The sequence below is a fragment of the Leptonotus elevatus genome, chromosome 14 (genome assembly GCF_054856555.1).
Source record: "Leptonotus elevatus isolate MCC_2025b chromosome 14, RoL_Lele_1.0, whole genome shotgun sequence".
NCBI lineage: Eukaryota > Metazoa > Chordata > Actinopteri > Syngnathiformes > Syngnathidae > Leptonotus > Leptonotus elevatus.
Window position 1 is genome coordinate 5162502 of NC_141252.1, and position 13291 is coordinate 5175792.

The 13291-nt window shown below is 42.4% G+C and overlaps 2 protein-coding genes across 4 annotated transcripts; both read left to right on the forward strand.

Moving 5' to 3' along the window:
• The first annotated feature begins 1451 nt into the window (after positions 1-1451).
• On the forward strand, positions 1452-3977 carry LOC147162707 (cofilin-2-like). 2 transcript variants are annotated; one of them, XM_086094205.1, is made up of 4 exons: positions 1452-1540; positions 2972-3240; positions 3601-3677; positions 3749-3977. In XM_086094205.1, the coding sequence occupies exons 2-4, from the start codon at positions 3020-3022 to the stop codon at positions 3850-3852; spliced, it is 402 nt and encodes a 133-aa protein (XP_085950331.1). In that variant the 5' UTR covers positions 1452-1540; positions 2972-3019; the 3' UTR covers positions 3853-3977. The 2 variants fall into 2 exon arrangements, with proteins under 2 accessions (XP_085950331.1, XP_085950330.1); XM_086094204.1 differs by lacking the exon at positions 1452-1540 and adding an exon at positions 2026-2194.
• A 3275-nt stretch (positions 3978-7252) lies between these two features.
• On the forward strand, positions 7253-11877 carry LOC147162708 (cofilin-2-like). 2 transcript variants are annotated; one of them, XM_086095459.1, is made up of 4 exons: positions 7253-7418; positions 11115-11392; positions 11501-11577; positions 11649-11877. In XM_086095459.1, the coding sequence occupies exons 1-4, from the start codon at positions 7416-7418 to the stop codon at positions 11750-11752; spliced, it is 462 nt and encodes a 153-aa protein (XP_085951585.1). In that variant the 5' UTR covers positions 7253-7415; the 3' UTR covers positions 11753-11877. The 2 variants fall into 2 exon arrangements, with proteins under 2 accessions (XP_085951585.1, XP_085951586.1); XM_086095460.1 differs by lacking the exon at positions 7253-7418 and adding an exon at positions 10541-10882.
• The last annotated feature ends 1414 nt before the right edge of the window (positions 11878-13291 follow it).

Consider the following 13291-nt stretch of genomic DNA (forward strand, 5'->3'; position numbering starts at 1 on the left):
AAACTAATTTGTACTTGTAGAGCGCCGTGATTTGTACTCGTAGAAGAAGAGGGCGGGCTCTGGAGGATTTGGGCGGGCTAAAGCTCAACCTCATTGGTTGAGCGAACGACCGTGGGTTGAACTCAAATGACGCCCATAAGTCCGCAATTCCAAACAGAGTAGCCACACTAGTTTACGCGTCATTTTGGAAGAAGAGGACGTCCCAGGCGTGAAAATTGCAACATGGTTCAATATACGAACACCGTGTGGAACAGCTTAAACGTTGGTTGACATGCAGAGCACTCCAAGTGAAAGAAAGAAGAAGAAAGAAAGAAGTTTTAGTATGAAGGTAAGATTTATTGTACGAACATAGCTCGTAATCCGGTGCTAGCGAGCTAGCTCATCTCATGTTGTTGTCACGAAAACTGAACACATTGAAGTCACGATTTGTATTTCAAGATTTGAAGCCTACCAGTGTAAACATACGATCAATAGCTTGTACCTGTAAAAAAAAAAGTGGACAGTACTCAGCTACTTGTATTTGACTAACATTATATTCAAGCATCTGTACTCTTACTATCATAATAAAATGAAAACAAAACGTTTTTACTGCGAGTGGATCTTTAAGCCGCTACAGGTGTTTAACACATCGTCGCCAACCAACATACATATTAAGAATACTTCAGTCGACTGAAGTATTCTTCCTCAACATACATATTAAGAATACTGAAGTATTCTTCCTCAACATACATATTAAGAAGTATTCTTAATATGTATGTTGGTTGGCGACGATGTGTCCTGCTTGTATCCTTCCGCGAGTCCCGCCACCGTCGTTCGCTAAACCAATGAGGTTGCGCTCCAATCCGCTCAAATCCTTCTCACTTGATTGGTCAAAACAACCCTTCATTACACCAGAGCCCGCCCCCTTCTTTACAAGTACAAATCAGGCGCTCTACAAGTACAAATTAGTTTTGCTCCATTTGTAGCGCAACAAATGGGGCAAAACTCACGTCACAGAACAGCAGCAGAAAACCCACTTGTGACTCCTAGTGGCGACTTCTTTGACTACAAGTTGTCATTTCTACAGGTACAAATCACAACTTTTACAGATACAAATTTATAGTTTTTGTACAGGTACAATTTTTTTTTTGTACAGATACAAATCATGACTTTTACAGGTACAAATTTGTTTTTACAGATACAAATTTGTTTTACACATACACATTTTTTTTTACAGGTACAAATTTATTTTACAGACACAATTTTTTTTTTTACAGGTACAAATTTATTTTACAGACACAAAAATTTTTTTTACAGGTACACATTTCTTTTACAGACACAATTTTTTTTTTTACAGGCACACATTTTTTTTACAGATACAAATCACGACTTTTACAGATACAAATTTAGACTTTTTTCTACAGGTACACGTTTTTTGCACAAGTTAGTTTTGCACCAAATTTACCTCCATAAAAGAGTGCAGGGATAAAAGCAGGAGCGATGCAGGAAAGCAGAAGAGCAGCAGGACGAAAGAAGCATCTGATGGAATTCCTGCAAGCAGGTTCATACACGCTCGTCCTTCCAACAATGTATCAGTAATGATAGACAAATGAAGCTTCATGAAGCACTTGTGATATTTTTTGACTGCTTTAGATGGCACTCTTGGTTTAAAGGTGCTAGCTTGCTAGCTAAACAGCTAACTAGATAAACTAAAGTAAACGGACAGAACAAAACAAAAAAACTGGCTTTCAAATTGTCATGAGTAAATCCATTCTCGAGGACAAAAAACCTCGACAATTATTTTGGGCTCGGCTGCAAATCAGCGTCGTCGTCCTTTGACATCGGCAGCAAAGACAAACTCAAGTCTTATAATTTTCTGTTGGCGATACTTGAAGATGATCAATGATATCAAATTTGGAGCCGTCAACAGGCTAAGACAGGCTTCCTTTCCCTTGGGGGGGGTGCAAGTGGAGTCGGCCCTCGAGCTTCTCCTGAGCCAATTTACAGCGGTTTGACCTGTTTGGTGGAGAGGTGTGGCGTCTTCCAGTCATGACACGCTCCCAGTCATCACGTTTGGCTGCGCTGTACAGACAAAACCACTCCCTGAAGCGGCAGCATCATCACGCCTTTAAAGCGGCTTCACGGGAAACTTTGTCGAGACGTTAGGAAGCCTGTGCAGTATCTGTGCCGTCACTCCCCGTTAGCAGACAAGATGGTAGGTTGGCCTCTTTTCTCTGCTCTTCTGCTCCCTTTGTTGGCACGTCGCAACAGTCGGGCCCCGGTCGGGTTCTCGACAAGCTCGCTTTCGCTCCACTTGTTAGCGTTAGCTTCCTTTGCCGCTCGCTGGCGCTTTGGCGGAACTGGTTCTCCCAGCTGGTCAAGTGACATGGAGCAGCTGTTGAGGTTCTTGTTTTTCTTGTCATTGGGCTGACACTCGATTATGCTGGAATGTGCTCAATTTCATATTTGCTCACAAGTCTAGACTATTGGTCAGTCAGCGTGTGACAATTTCCCCAATTGTTAGCTCTTGGACAATGCGTTGTTTTCGGTTGAAGCAACATTTTCGTTCTTCGGGCTCCTAAAAGGATTTTGGAGGTCAGTCCGACTCGAGCGTAAAACCAAAATCCATGAGGGAAGGGCAAGGAATTTGGTGTCTGTAGAATGTGAGCAGCAACTCCTGACATGACCGGGCTGGTCCCAGAACCGCAGGGGTGTGCGCACTTTTTCTTCCAAGAGATACATACGCAAACGTCAAAGGATGAAAGGGCCATTTTGGACATTGTTGGCCTTTATTGTGACAAACGTTCATTACAGCATAAAGTCTTTTAGATTCCCCGCACGACCGCCCGCCTTGCTTCGCGACCACGTGACCGGAAGCTGACTTTGTCGCGTCGGTTTCTTCAAATGGAAGCAATTGCTGTTTGGTGTGTGAGATGTTTCACTGGTGGAACTTCTCACTTGCCGTGCTATCTCACTGTGTGCATTTGGACAGAGTTCAGGCGTCAAAGTGCACGAAGAGGTCATCGAGCTGTATCAGAAAATGAAGTACGAGAGGCATGTGAAGGTGGCCTTCTTCCGCATAAGCGCGGAATATACAGAAATCATCGTGGACAAGGAGAAAACGATCATGAGGGAGGACGAGGACGCCTTTGACAAATTCATCTCATTGCTCCCAAGCGATGACTGCCGATACATCGTGTATGATGTCAAATACAAGACCAAGGACTCCGGTGAAAAGGAGACCCTGCTCTTCATTTCCTGGTAGGTGCGCGCATACTCGCAACATGCTAACCTCGCGCCGTCCGTCACAACAGGATGTCATGGCAGGTGACATCACGTTCACTTTTGTGTTTATGCTTCCTTGCGATATGAGCCTCGCCAAAATAATGGCAAAATAATCAGAAGCTATAACGTAACAGGCTTTGGTTGAATCGTTAAAAGCACCCTGGCTCCAGCTGAACCTCATTTCAGAAAGGGAGGTCACCGAAAGCAGGGTCAGGGTTCGTCTCTGCGTTTGTTGAACACGCTTTGCGAAATGGACCCCCGGTCCTCGTTTCAAGCAACAATTCAAATCCACAAAGGCGACCGCGTGATGTCACTTCCTGCTTGCTTTGTGCGCAGGACTCCCGATAGCTGCTCCAGCCGAAGGAAGATGCTCTACGTCAGCTCCAAAGATTACATCAAGAAAGTGTTGGGCTGTAAGTCATCAATGAACAGGAAGTGCGCGTTGTCGCTGTCACATGATGATGATGTCACATCTCCTCCTCAGTGGCGAACGAGTGGTCTATAAACAACATGGCGGAGGCCCTGGAAATCAAGGGTATGGCCGATAGGCTGAAAGGGGCTGTGAGCGTGGAGGGGAGGAGGATTTAGCCGGGACCTCGACCTCGACCCCGACCCCGACGTCCTAACGGCAACATCTGCGGCTGGAAAGTGGAACCTTTTTCATGACATCCCAGGAAGCCGCCCGTCAATAAAAACCTGTGGCTGGCCCTGCATCCCGTCTTGTCTTTTTTTGCTTTGTTGTTTTCGTTTGGCAAGTTGCCCTTCAAACAATCGGAATTGTCTTGCTCGTTATTGCGCCATAACGCAGGAAATCAAACGCGTTAGGATTGCGCAATGCGTCCAAAGTGGATTACAATTTCAATTATTGCACTCCACAATTACAAAAACTGCAGAATTGTCCAAACAATAAAAGATTATTCATACTAAATTTGAGTTGTTTGATTGATACATTTGCACCTTTTTTTAAATGTTAAAATAACAAACACGTTTGGTTTCATCCAAAAGGTACGGAAAAGGATTTGGGCCAGTGAGAAAGAAAAAAAAAAGTTTGGCGGGATTCTCACTAAAGTCAGAATTGTGCCAACCTATCTTTCTTCTCTTCACTGGCCCAAATCCTCTTCCGTAAAACTTGAACACTTAAGTGTTTCAAATGAATTGTATTTTTCGTAATATTTTTTACATTCAAACATTTTCTTGTTTTCTACCCAAAAATAAATGATCGTCCTAATTGTTGATTTCAATTATGACCAAAATAATCGTAATGAACTCATTTGCTCCCAAAAATGTATAAAAATGTTCTATCTTAAATATTGCCGTGGTGAATATGTATCATATAATGTTTATTTGGTATGTTTGTGTTAAAATTATCTATAATAAAAACTAAAAATAAAGTAAATGGGAATTTCTTATGTAACAAAAATGACATAAATCTTAAATTAGGCTTGGAATATTTCTGAGTTTTATATGATGTAACCAGAAAGAGCTGATGCTTTTTTCACAAATCCTAATTTACTACTCTAAAGTACAGACAGTTTTAACAACTATGACAAAGTAAATGGTGCAGTCGACTCACACACCAAACAAATAGCCTAATGGCAAGCCACACCCACTTTCTTCAAAAAGAAAAGAAAGTGGGTGTGGACAGGCGGCCATAGACAGCGATTCGGCTCCGTCCCAATCAAATGAGTCTATTTGCGTGACGTCGTCTTCGTGAGCAACGTCACTCTTTAGTCATCAAGTTTTTACCGCAACAACGACGTCATTCACTACTGTCTCTCTTCGGTTAGTAACCATATTGGATTTTTACTCCGTCTCCGCGAATAAATAAATAAATAAATAAAAGACTTCAACGAGTCGCTTTTCTGACGTCACGTCCGCTCTTCGCTCGTTGGTTCTGCTAGCTCAGGTTTGCCCCGACGTTGACCCGACTGGGCCACGGCAAATTTCAAAAAGTCACCCAAAATGTTCAGCCGCCGAAAATGACTCGAGTTGCTCGACAACAAGTCGAGGTGACAGTGGACAAGATGGTCGTCCATTGCTGGCGCTCTCCGTGCGAGGCGGCGAGACGACCAATGAAAGTCCAACCCAAGACACACTAAGGACCGCTCCCTTATTTGAATAACATTTCGACCTGGCAGTATGGACCAAAACTTGAAAAAACGAAAAATCGAAATAAATAAATAGATGACTCAGTAAATATAAACGATCTTCAGTATTGACGGCGGAGCGGAGCGCGAGGGAATCACTTGAAAGTGGAGCAGCAAGACTCACGCTTCGAGTTCCTGCTTCATCCTGGTGAACTCCTCCTTGGTCATGGAGCCCTCTCCCTCGCCCAACTTCTGCAGCTTCTCCCTGGAGGCGTCGAAATCGGGTTTGGGCGGGGCGGGCGGGATCTGAAACAACAACAACGACAGTCGGACAATAATATTGATAATAGTGTATTTAAACAGGGCCATTCAAGCGACTGAAGGACGCTTAACAACAGTTGCAAATACAGAAAACAATCAAGTATGCTGATACATTTCTCCATAAAGCCTTAAGGATCGTTGTGCTTAGAAGCGCATCGAAAAAAGGAAACTAAACGCTGACAAAACTGGAAATACGTCGTACGTTTTGGCCGGATATGACGTCACGTACGTTTGTCGTAAAAAAGCCATGTCGAACGATAAAGTAAGGTATGTTTAGGGGGGGACGAAACAGAAATAATTTTGGAAAGAAGGATGAATGATGGAAAACAGCAAAGAAACGCTACGGTTTATTAAGAATTACAAAAGCAAACCAACGCACGGCGCAGTCACTTCCTGGTCTCCTTTTTTTTTTTAAATAACTGGTGAATCACATCTCTACGATGTATAGCGCCACCTACAGCGGCGGAGTCCCCTCTCAATATTTGCAAAAAGAGATAAGAGCATCAAAGTTTGTGACAAATAAGACTGTTGGATACATAAAATAAAAGAACAAATAAGAAACACTAGTCAAGTCAGACTTGACTTGAAAAACACTAGTAACAGGTAGTGACAAGAACATCAAACCAAACCAAGAGAAAAACTATATTGCTTGGAAACAAAAACACTGCCACAATAGGAGAGGCTTTTGCAAAAGCAAGGAATTTGACACCATAGTAGGCGGGGGGGGGGGGGCATCCAGCAAAGCGTGCAGGGCAAAAAGCAGGAGCGATGCAGGAAAGCAGAAGAGCAGCAGGACGAAAGAAGCATCTGATGGAATTCCTGCAAGCAGGTTCATACACGCTCGTCCTTCCAACTCAAATATGCCATCACAGACGCAAAGACGATGACTGACTGCCAATGGCATCAAGGTACGCCTGCCTTGTTGCTTTACTCACTCCGAGGCAGTCAGAATACAAATGCCACACAAGGAAGTAACCTAGAGGTGTGAATTGCCTATTACCTGGAGATTCGATCCGAATCACAATTCATACGTCAAGATTCGATTCAATACGATGAATTACGATATAAATCTATAAGTCGATTATTGTGATTTTTATTAAATACATTTTTTTGAAAATATTTATCAGTAATGATAGACAAATGAAGCTTCATGAAGCACTTGTGATATTTTTTGACTTCTTTAGATGGCACTCTTGGTTTAAAGGTGCTAGCTTGCTCGCTAAACAGCTAACTAGATAAACTAAAGTAAACGGACAGAACAAAACAAAAAAACAGGCTTTCAAATTGTCATGAGTAAATCCATTCTCGAGGACAAAAAACCTCGACAATTATTTTGGGCTCGGCTGCAAATCAGCGTCGTCGTCCTTTGACATCGGCAGCAAAGACAAACTCAAGTCTTATAATTTTCTGTTGGCGATACTTGAAGATGATCAATGATATCAAATTTGGAGCCGTCAACAGGCTAAGACAGGCTTCCTTTCCCTTGGGGGGGGTGCAAGTGGAGTCGGCCCTCGAGCTTCTCCTGAGCCAATTTACAGCGGTTTGACCTGTTTGGTGGAGAGGTGTGGCGTCTTCCAGTCATGACACGCTCCCAGTCATCACGTTTGGCTGCGCTGTACAGACAAAACCACTCCCTGAAGCGGCAGCATCATCACGCCTTTAAAGCGGCTTCACGGGAAACTTTGTCGAGACGTTAGGAAGCCTGTGCAGTATCTGTGCCGTCACTCCCCGTTAGCAGACAAGATGGTAGGTTGGCCTCTTTTCTCTGCTCTTCTGCTCCCTTTGTTGGCACGTCGCAACAGTCGGGCCCCGGTCGGGTTCTCGACAAGCTCGCTTTCGCTCCACTTGTTAGCGTTAGCTTCCTTTGCCGCTCGCTGGCGCTTTGGCGGAACTGGTTCTCCCAGCTGGTCAAGTGACATGGAGCAGCTGTTGAGGTTCTTGTTTTTCTTGTCATTGGGCTGACACTCGATTATGCTGGAATGTGCTCAATTTCATATTTGCTCACAAGTCTAGACTATTGGTCAGTCAGCGTGTGACAATTTCCCCAATTGTTAGCTCTTGGACAATGCGTTGTTTTCGGTTGAAGCAACATTTTCGTTCTTCGGGCTCCTAAAAGGATTTTGGAGGTCAGTCCGACTCGAGCGTAAAACCAAAATCCATGAGGGAAGGGCAAGGAATTTGGTGTCTGTAGAATGTGAGCAGCAACTCCTGACATGACCGGGCTGGTCCCAGAACCGCAGGGGTGTGCACACTTTTTCTTCCAAGAGATACATACGCAAACGTCAAAGGATGAAAGGGCCATTTTGGACATTGTTGGCCTTTATTTATGTATTTATTTTCTGACCCGGGTAAAAGCAATCCATCAATTGTCACTATAGGGCAGAAACTCGGCATGCCCAAATATGGTCAACTTCCCATTTTTCCACAAATCGATATTAATGGTCTGTCACCACGTCGTCTGTTATTTTTACCCAACAATAATCGATTAAAAAGGTTGAAAACAGCTCGAGAATAAATCTATTATTAAAGTGCCTGAAAAGTGAAAATAAAAATGCCTGGTAAATTTGACACACTCATTTAACAAGTTTGCATAATTGAAATGAATTTAAAAACGTATTTTGTGCTTGAGTATTAGTACAATTACATGGTTTAATAAACTACTTTGGCAAAAGCAAAAGGCTTTAAAGTTGAGAGATTGTGACTAAACTTAACACACCCTAGAAACTGGCCCAGGATTGGTTTCCACACTGAGATGTGATGAATCATGCTTGAAATTTGTTTGTTTTTTAAATCAGCACTTTTGTGATTGGTCAACTGAACTTTACTGTAACAAAAATGCACTTTCTCCCCGCGTCATTAATTTTTTTATTTTTTTGCATTTTAAGGTCGTGAGCCATGTTTGCAGCTCAAAGCAAATCGTACTTTCTGAATCGATTTGAGATCGCTTTGTCCCGTCCCCGAGTCGGGAGGTGATTCGTGTCAGCGACAATCGACTTCCCGCGTTTGACAATTGACTTCTCACGTCTTTCTCTCTCCCTCTCTCTCTCTTCCTCTCCGACCTGACATCCCCCCCCCCCCCCCCGCCGCGTTTTACCCGGAAGTAACGCTTCATATGATATGGCGAGCCTGAAAACGTTTTCAGCCAAATCCAATCTATTATTTCACTGCCTCGTTTTACGAATGCGCAAAGCAAAAACTACAGATACTGATGTTAAAATGTACCAAATTAAAGTAGCCTGATAAATAAACATCCAGTAAAGTAAAAAGTACTGGACTCCTTGTACTTTGTTAACAGCAGCATGTTAGCACAGGTTATTTAGGGTGTGGCTCACACTGACAAACATCTTCGTGCATTGGCTACTTCCTGCTCACTTTTTTCCCTCTTTTTTTTTTTAATGCAGTTGAGCACAAAATACACTTGGGAATTGACAGCGCGCTGTTCTGCCCGGGTGCCTGGTGTTGTGGTCGGAATACGAAGCGACGGCCACTGATGAAAAAGCTTTGGCCGTTTGTCAATATCAAGAACACGAAGTCCGTTCTTGTGACGCAACCAATCTGGTCTTGGTAAAAAGCCGGTAACAAGAACGTCCTTCCCGAGCACGCATTTCTCGCTGGCGTATTTCCATAATTCATCGCCGTTATATCAAGTGACTGGCTTTCAATTCATTTGTACTACTATTTCCAGGTTTCAAAATGTGTTTGTACAACATACACGGGTAAAAAAAACCTTACTTACGTCCTTGTGATTTCGTGAGACGTCATCAGTGGCGGCCCAAGTACTGATCCAATCGAAAGTATGCATAAGCCCAGACCACACGGATTTCGCGGTTTTTGCTAGTTTTTCCCCCATATAACTTTATTAAACAATTTCAACAGAATATACACAAACAAATTGTGAACACGACGCACACGTTTTTCATCCAGAAAAAAAACAAAAAGCCAGGGGGGATATTTCAATAAAAACATTAAAAAAGGAGCATATAGGCAAAGTTGTCAACACTTTCTTGTTGACAGATCTTAATATAGTATTAATGAGACGTGTCTTGCTCCCCCTCTCAAAAGAAGCAAAACTCCAGAAGCAATAGCATCTATAACGGTAGCAAACTCCTTAGGAGGAACTGGAAGGGTACGTTTGTTCAAAAATGCTGAATAGTTCAAAAAGAAACCTTCATAATCGAGTGATTGGCCAACCAGAATGATGTTATTAAACCAATTTGGATCAAATAAAGATGTTTTCTTATGCAATATATGCCGACTATTCCAAATAAAGCATTTATGGGGAGAAAAAAATTGTGCTTGTAAATTAAAGACCAAGCCAAAAGCATTTGTTTGTGGAAATTGGATAAAGATAAAGATAAAGGATTTTATTTGTTTTGCTGGTTTAAACCAAGGATGCATCGGTTGTTGCTTGGTGAAGGCTTGGCTGGGAAAATATCCCAAGATGCATTTCGTACTTCAAGGAACGGATGGCGGAGGAGCATCACGGTTGTTTTTCTTCTTTCATTTCCGGCAGAATAGGCACGGCATGTCCATCAGCATCACGTCTCTAATATTCCTCCCCTTTTATGAGCGTAAATAAGAATAACTAGTTAACGTGTAAAGTACAACTTTATTAAAACGAGTCCTTTTTAACACAATTTAGTTTAACAATTGCAATTTACAATATTATATATAAATATATTCATATATATTAAATATGATACATTCAAAGATATATTTTTTTAGATGTAGCAGTTTTAGGAGAATGAGATCAAAACCTGCAACTCACATCGGTGTCTTTCCATAACCTTTTTCCCCAATATAATCCTAAATTGGATAAATCCCATGTATAATTTCAAATGATAATTCTTTAATATATTAATCGTAATGATATAACATCTAGTCACGTGGTACACAGTTACGGAAATGCGTCAGAACCAGGAAGCTCGCCGTCAGAGGAACATCCGGGTCTTCCGTCCGTGTTTTGCTCGACCCTCGTGGCTTTTTGCGTATTTGCAATTGGAACATCAATTTTTCTGTAAGCCTGTATGCTTCATTTGTTAATAAAGAAAAAAAACTTGCAATTGGAACAATACTTGGGCCGCGACTGATGACGTCTCAAGACATCACAAGGACGCAAGTACGGACAAGAATGCATATTGAGAAACGGCCTTTGTTTTCGCCATGCTCAAATATCCTCACAACTGAAATGGTGCCAACAAGTGGAGAAAGTAAGTAATGCAAGTCAAGCAATGCACACGGGTTGTGACAAACGTTCATTACAGCATAAAGTCTTTTAGATTCCCCGCACTACCGCCCGCCTTGCTTCGCGACCACTTGACCGGAAGCTGACTTTGTCGCGTCGGTTTCTTCAAATGGAAGCAATTGCTGTTTGGTGTGTGAGATGTTTGACTGGTGGAACTTCTCACTTGCCGTGGTATCTCACTGTGTGCATTTGGACAGAGTTCAGGCGTCAAAGTGCACGAAGATGTCCTCAAGCTGTATCAGAAAATAAAGTACGACAAGAACGTGAAGGTGGCCTTCTTCTGCATAAGCGCGGATAATAAGGAAATCATCGTGGACAAGGAGAAAACGATCATGAAGGATGATGTGGAGGACGAGGACGCCTTTGACAAATTCATCTCATCGCTCCCAAGCGATGACTGCCGATACATCGTGTATGACGTCAAATACAAGACCAAGGACTCCGGTGAAAAGGAGAGCCTGCTCTTCATCTCCTGGTAGGTGCGCGCATACTCGCAACATGCTAACCTCGCGCCGTCCGTCACAACAGGACAAATCCACAAAGGCGACCGCGTGATGTCACTTCCTGCTTGCTTTGTGCGCAGGAATCCCGATAGCTGCTCCATCCGAAGGAAGATGCTCCACGCCAGCTCCAAAGCTTACATCAAGAAAGAGTTGGACTGTAAGTCGTCGATGAACAGGAAGTGCGCGTTGTCGCTGTCACATGATGATGATGTCACATCTCCTCCTCAGTGGAGAACGAGTGGTCTATAAACGACATGGCGGATGCCCTGGAAATCAAGGGTATGGCCGATAATCTGAAAGGGGCTCTGAGCGTGGAGGGGAGGAGGATTTAGCCGGGACCTCGACCTCGACCCCGACCCCGACGTCCTAACGGCAACATCTGCGGCTGGAAAGTGGAACCTTTTTCATGACATCCCAGGAAGCCGCCCGTCAATAAAAACCTGTGGCTGGCCCTGCATCCCGTCTTGTCTTTTTTTGCTTTGTTGTTTTCGTTTGGCAAGTTGCCCTTCAAACAATCGGAATTGTCTTGCTCGTTATTGCGCCATAACGCAGGAAATCAAACGCGTTAGGATTGCGCAATGCGTCCAAAGTCGATTACAATTTCAATTATTGCACTCCACAATTACAACATCTGCAGAATTGTCCAAACAATAAAAGATTATTCATACTAAATTTGAGTTGTTTGATTGATACATTTGCACCTTTTTTTAAATGTTAAAATAACAAACACGTTTGGTTTCATCCAAAAGGTACGGAAAAGGATTTGGGCCAGTGAGAAAGAAAAAAAAAAGTTTGGCGGGATTCTCACTAAAGTCAGAATTGTGCCAACCTATCTTTCTTCTCTTCACTGGCCCAAATCCTCTTCCGTAAAAAAGGAACTTGAACACTTAGTGTTTCAAATGAATTGTATTTTTCGTAATATTTTTTACATTCAAACATTTTCTTGTTTTCTACCCAAAAATAAATGATCGTCCTAATTGTTGATTTCAATTATGACCAAAATAATCGTAATGAACTCATTTGCTCCCAAAAATGTATAAAAATGTTCCATCTTAAATATTGCCGTGGTGAATATGTATCATATAATGTTTATTTGGTATGTTTGTGTTAAAATAATCTATAATAAAAACTAAAAATAAAGTAAATGGGAATTTCTTATGTAACAAAAATGACATAAATCTTAAATTAGGCTTGGAATATTTCTGAGTTGTATATGATGTAACCAGAAAGAGCTGATGCTTTTTTCACAAATCCTAATTAACTACTCTAAAGTACAGACAGTTTTAACAACTATGACAAAGTAAATGGTGCAGCCGACTCACACACCAAACAAATACCCTAATGGCAAGCCACACCCACTTTCTTCAAAAAGAAAAGAAAGTGGGTGTGGACAGGCGGCCAGAGACAGCGATTCGGCTCCGCAACAACGACGTCATTCACTACTAAATAAGTAAATAAATAAAAGACTTTAACGAGTCGCTTTTCTGACGTCACGTCCGCTCTTCGCTCGTTGGTTCTGCTAGCTCAGGTTTGCCCCGACGTTGACCCGACTGGGCCACGGCAAATTTCAAAAAGTCACCCAAAATGTTCAGCCGCCGAAAATGACTCGAGTTGCTCGACAACAAGTCGAGGTGACAGTGGACAAGATGGTCGTCCATTGCTGGCGCTCTCCGTGCGAGCCGGCGAGACGACCAATGAAAGTCCAACCCAAGACACACTAAGGACCGCTCCCTTATTTGAATAACATTTCGACCTGGCAGTATGGACCGAAACTTGAAAAAAAATAAAAATCGAAATAAATAAATAGATGACTCAGTAAATAAAAACGAATATAAACATTTTAATTCAAAAATAAAAATATTTAAAGAGAG

Coding starts and splice junctions, on each gene's coding strand:
- LOC147162707 (XM_086094204.1), top strand. Junction 3,241..3,600: donor ACCCTGCTCTTCATTTCCTG/GTAGGTGCGCGC, acceptor CTTTGTGCGCAG/GACTCCCGATAGCTGCTCCA. Junction 3,678..3,748: donor CATCAAGAAAGTGTTGGGCT/GTAAGTCATCAA, acceptor TCTCCTCCTCAG/TGGCGAACGAGTGGTCTATA.
- LOC147162708 (XM_086095459.1), top strand. Junction 11,393..11,500: donor AGCCTGCTCTTCATCTCCTG/GTAGGTGCGCGC, acceptor CTTTGTGCGCAG/GAATCCCGATAGCTGCTCCA. Junction 11,578..11,648: donor CATCAAGAAAGAGTTGGACT/GTAAGTCGTCGA, acceptor TCTCCTCCTCAG/TGGAGAACGAGTGGTCTATA.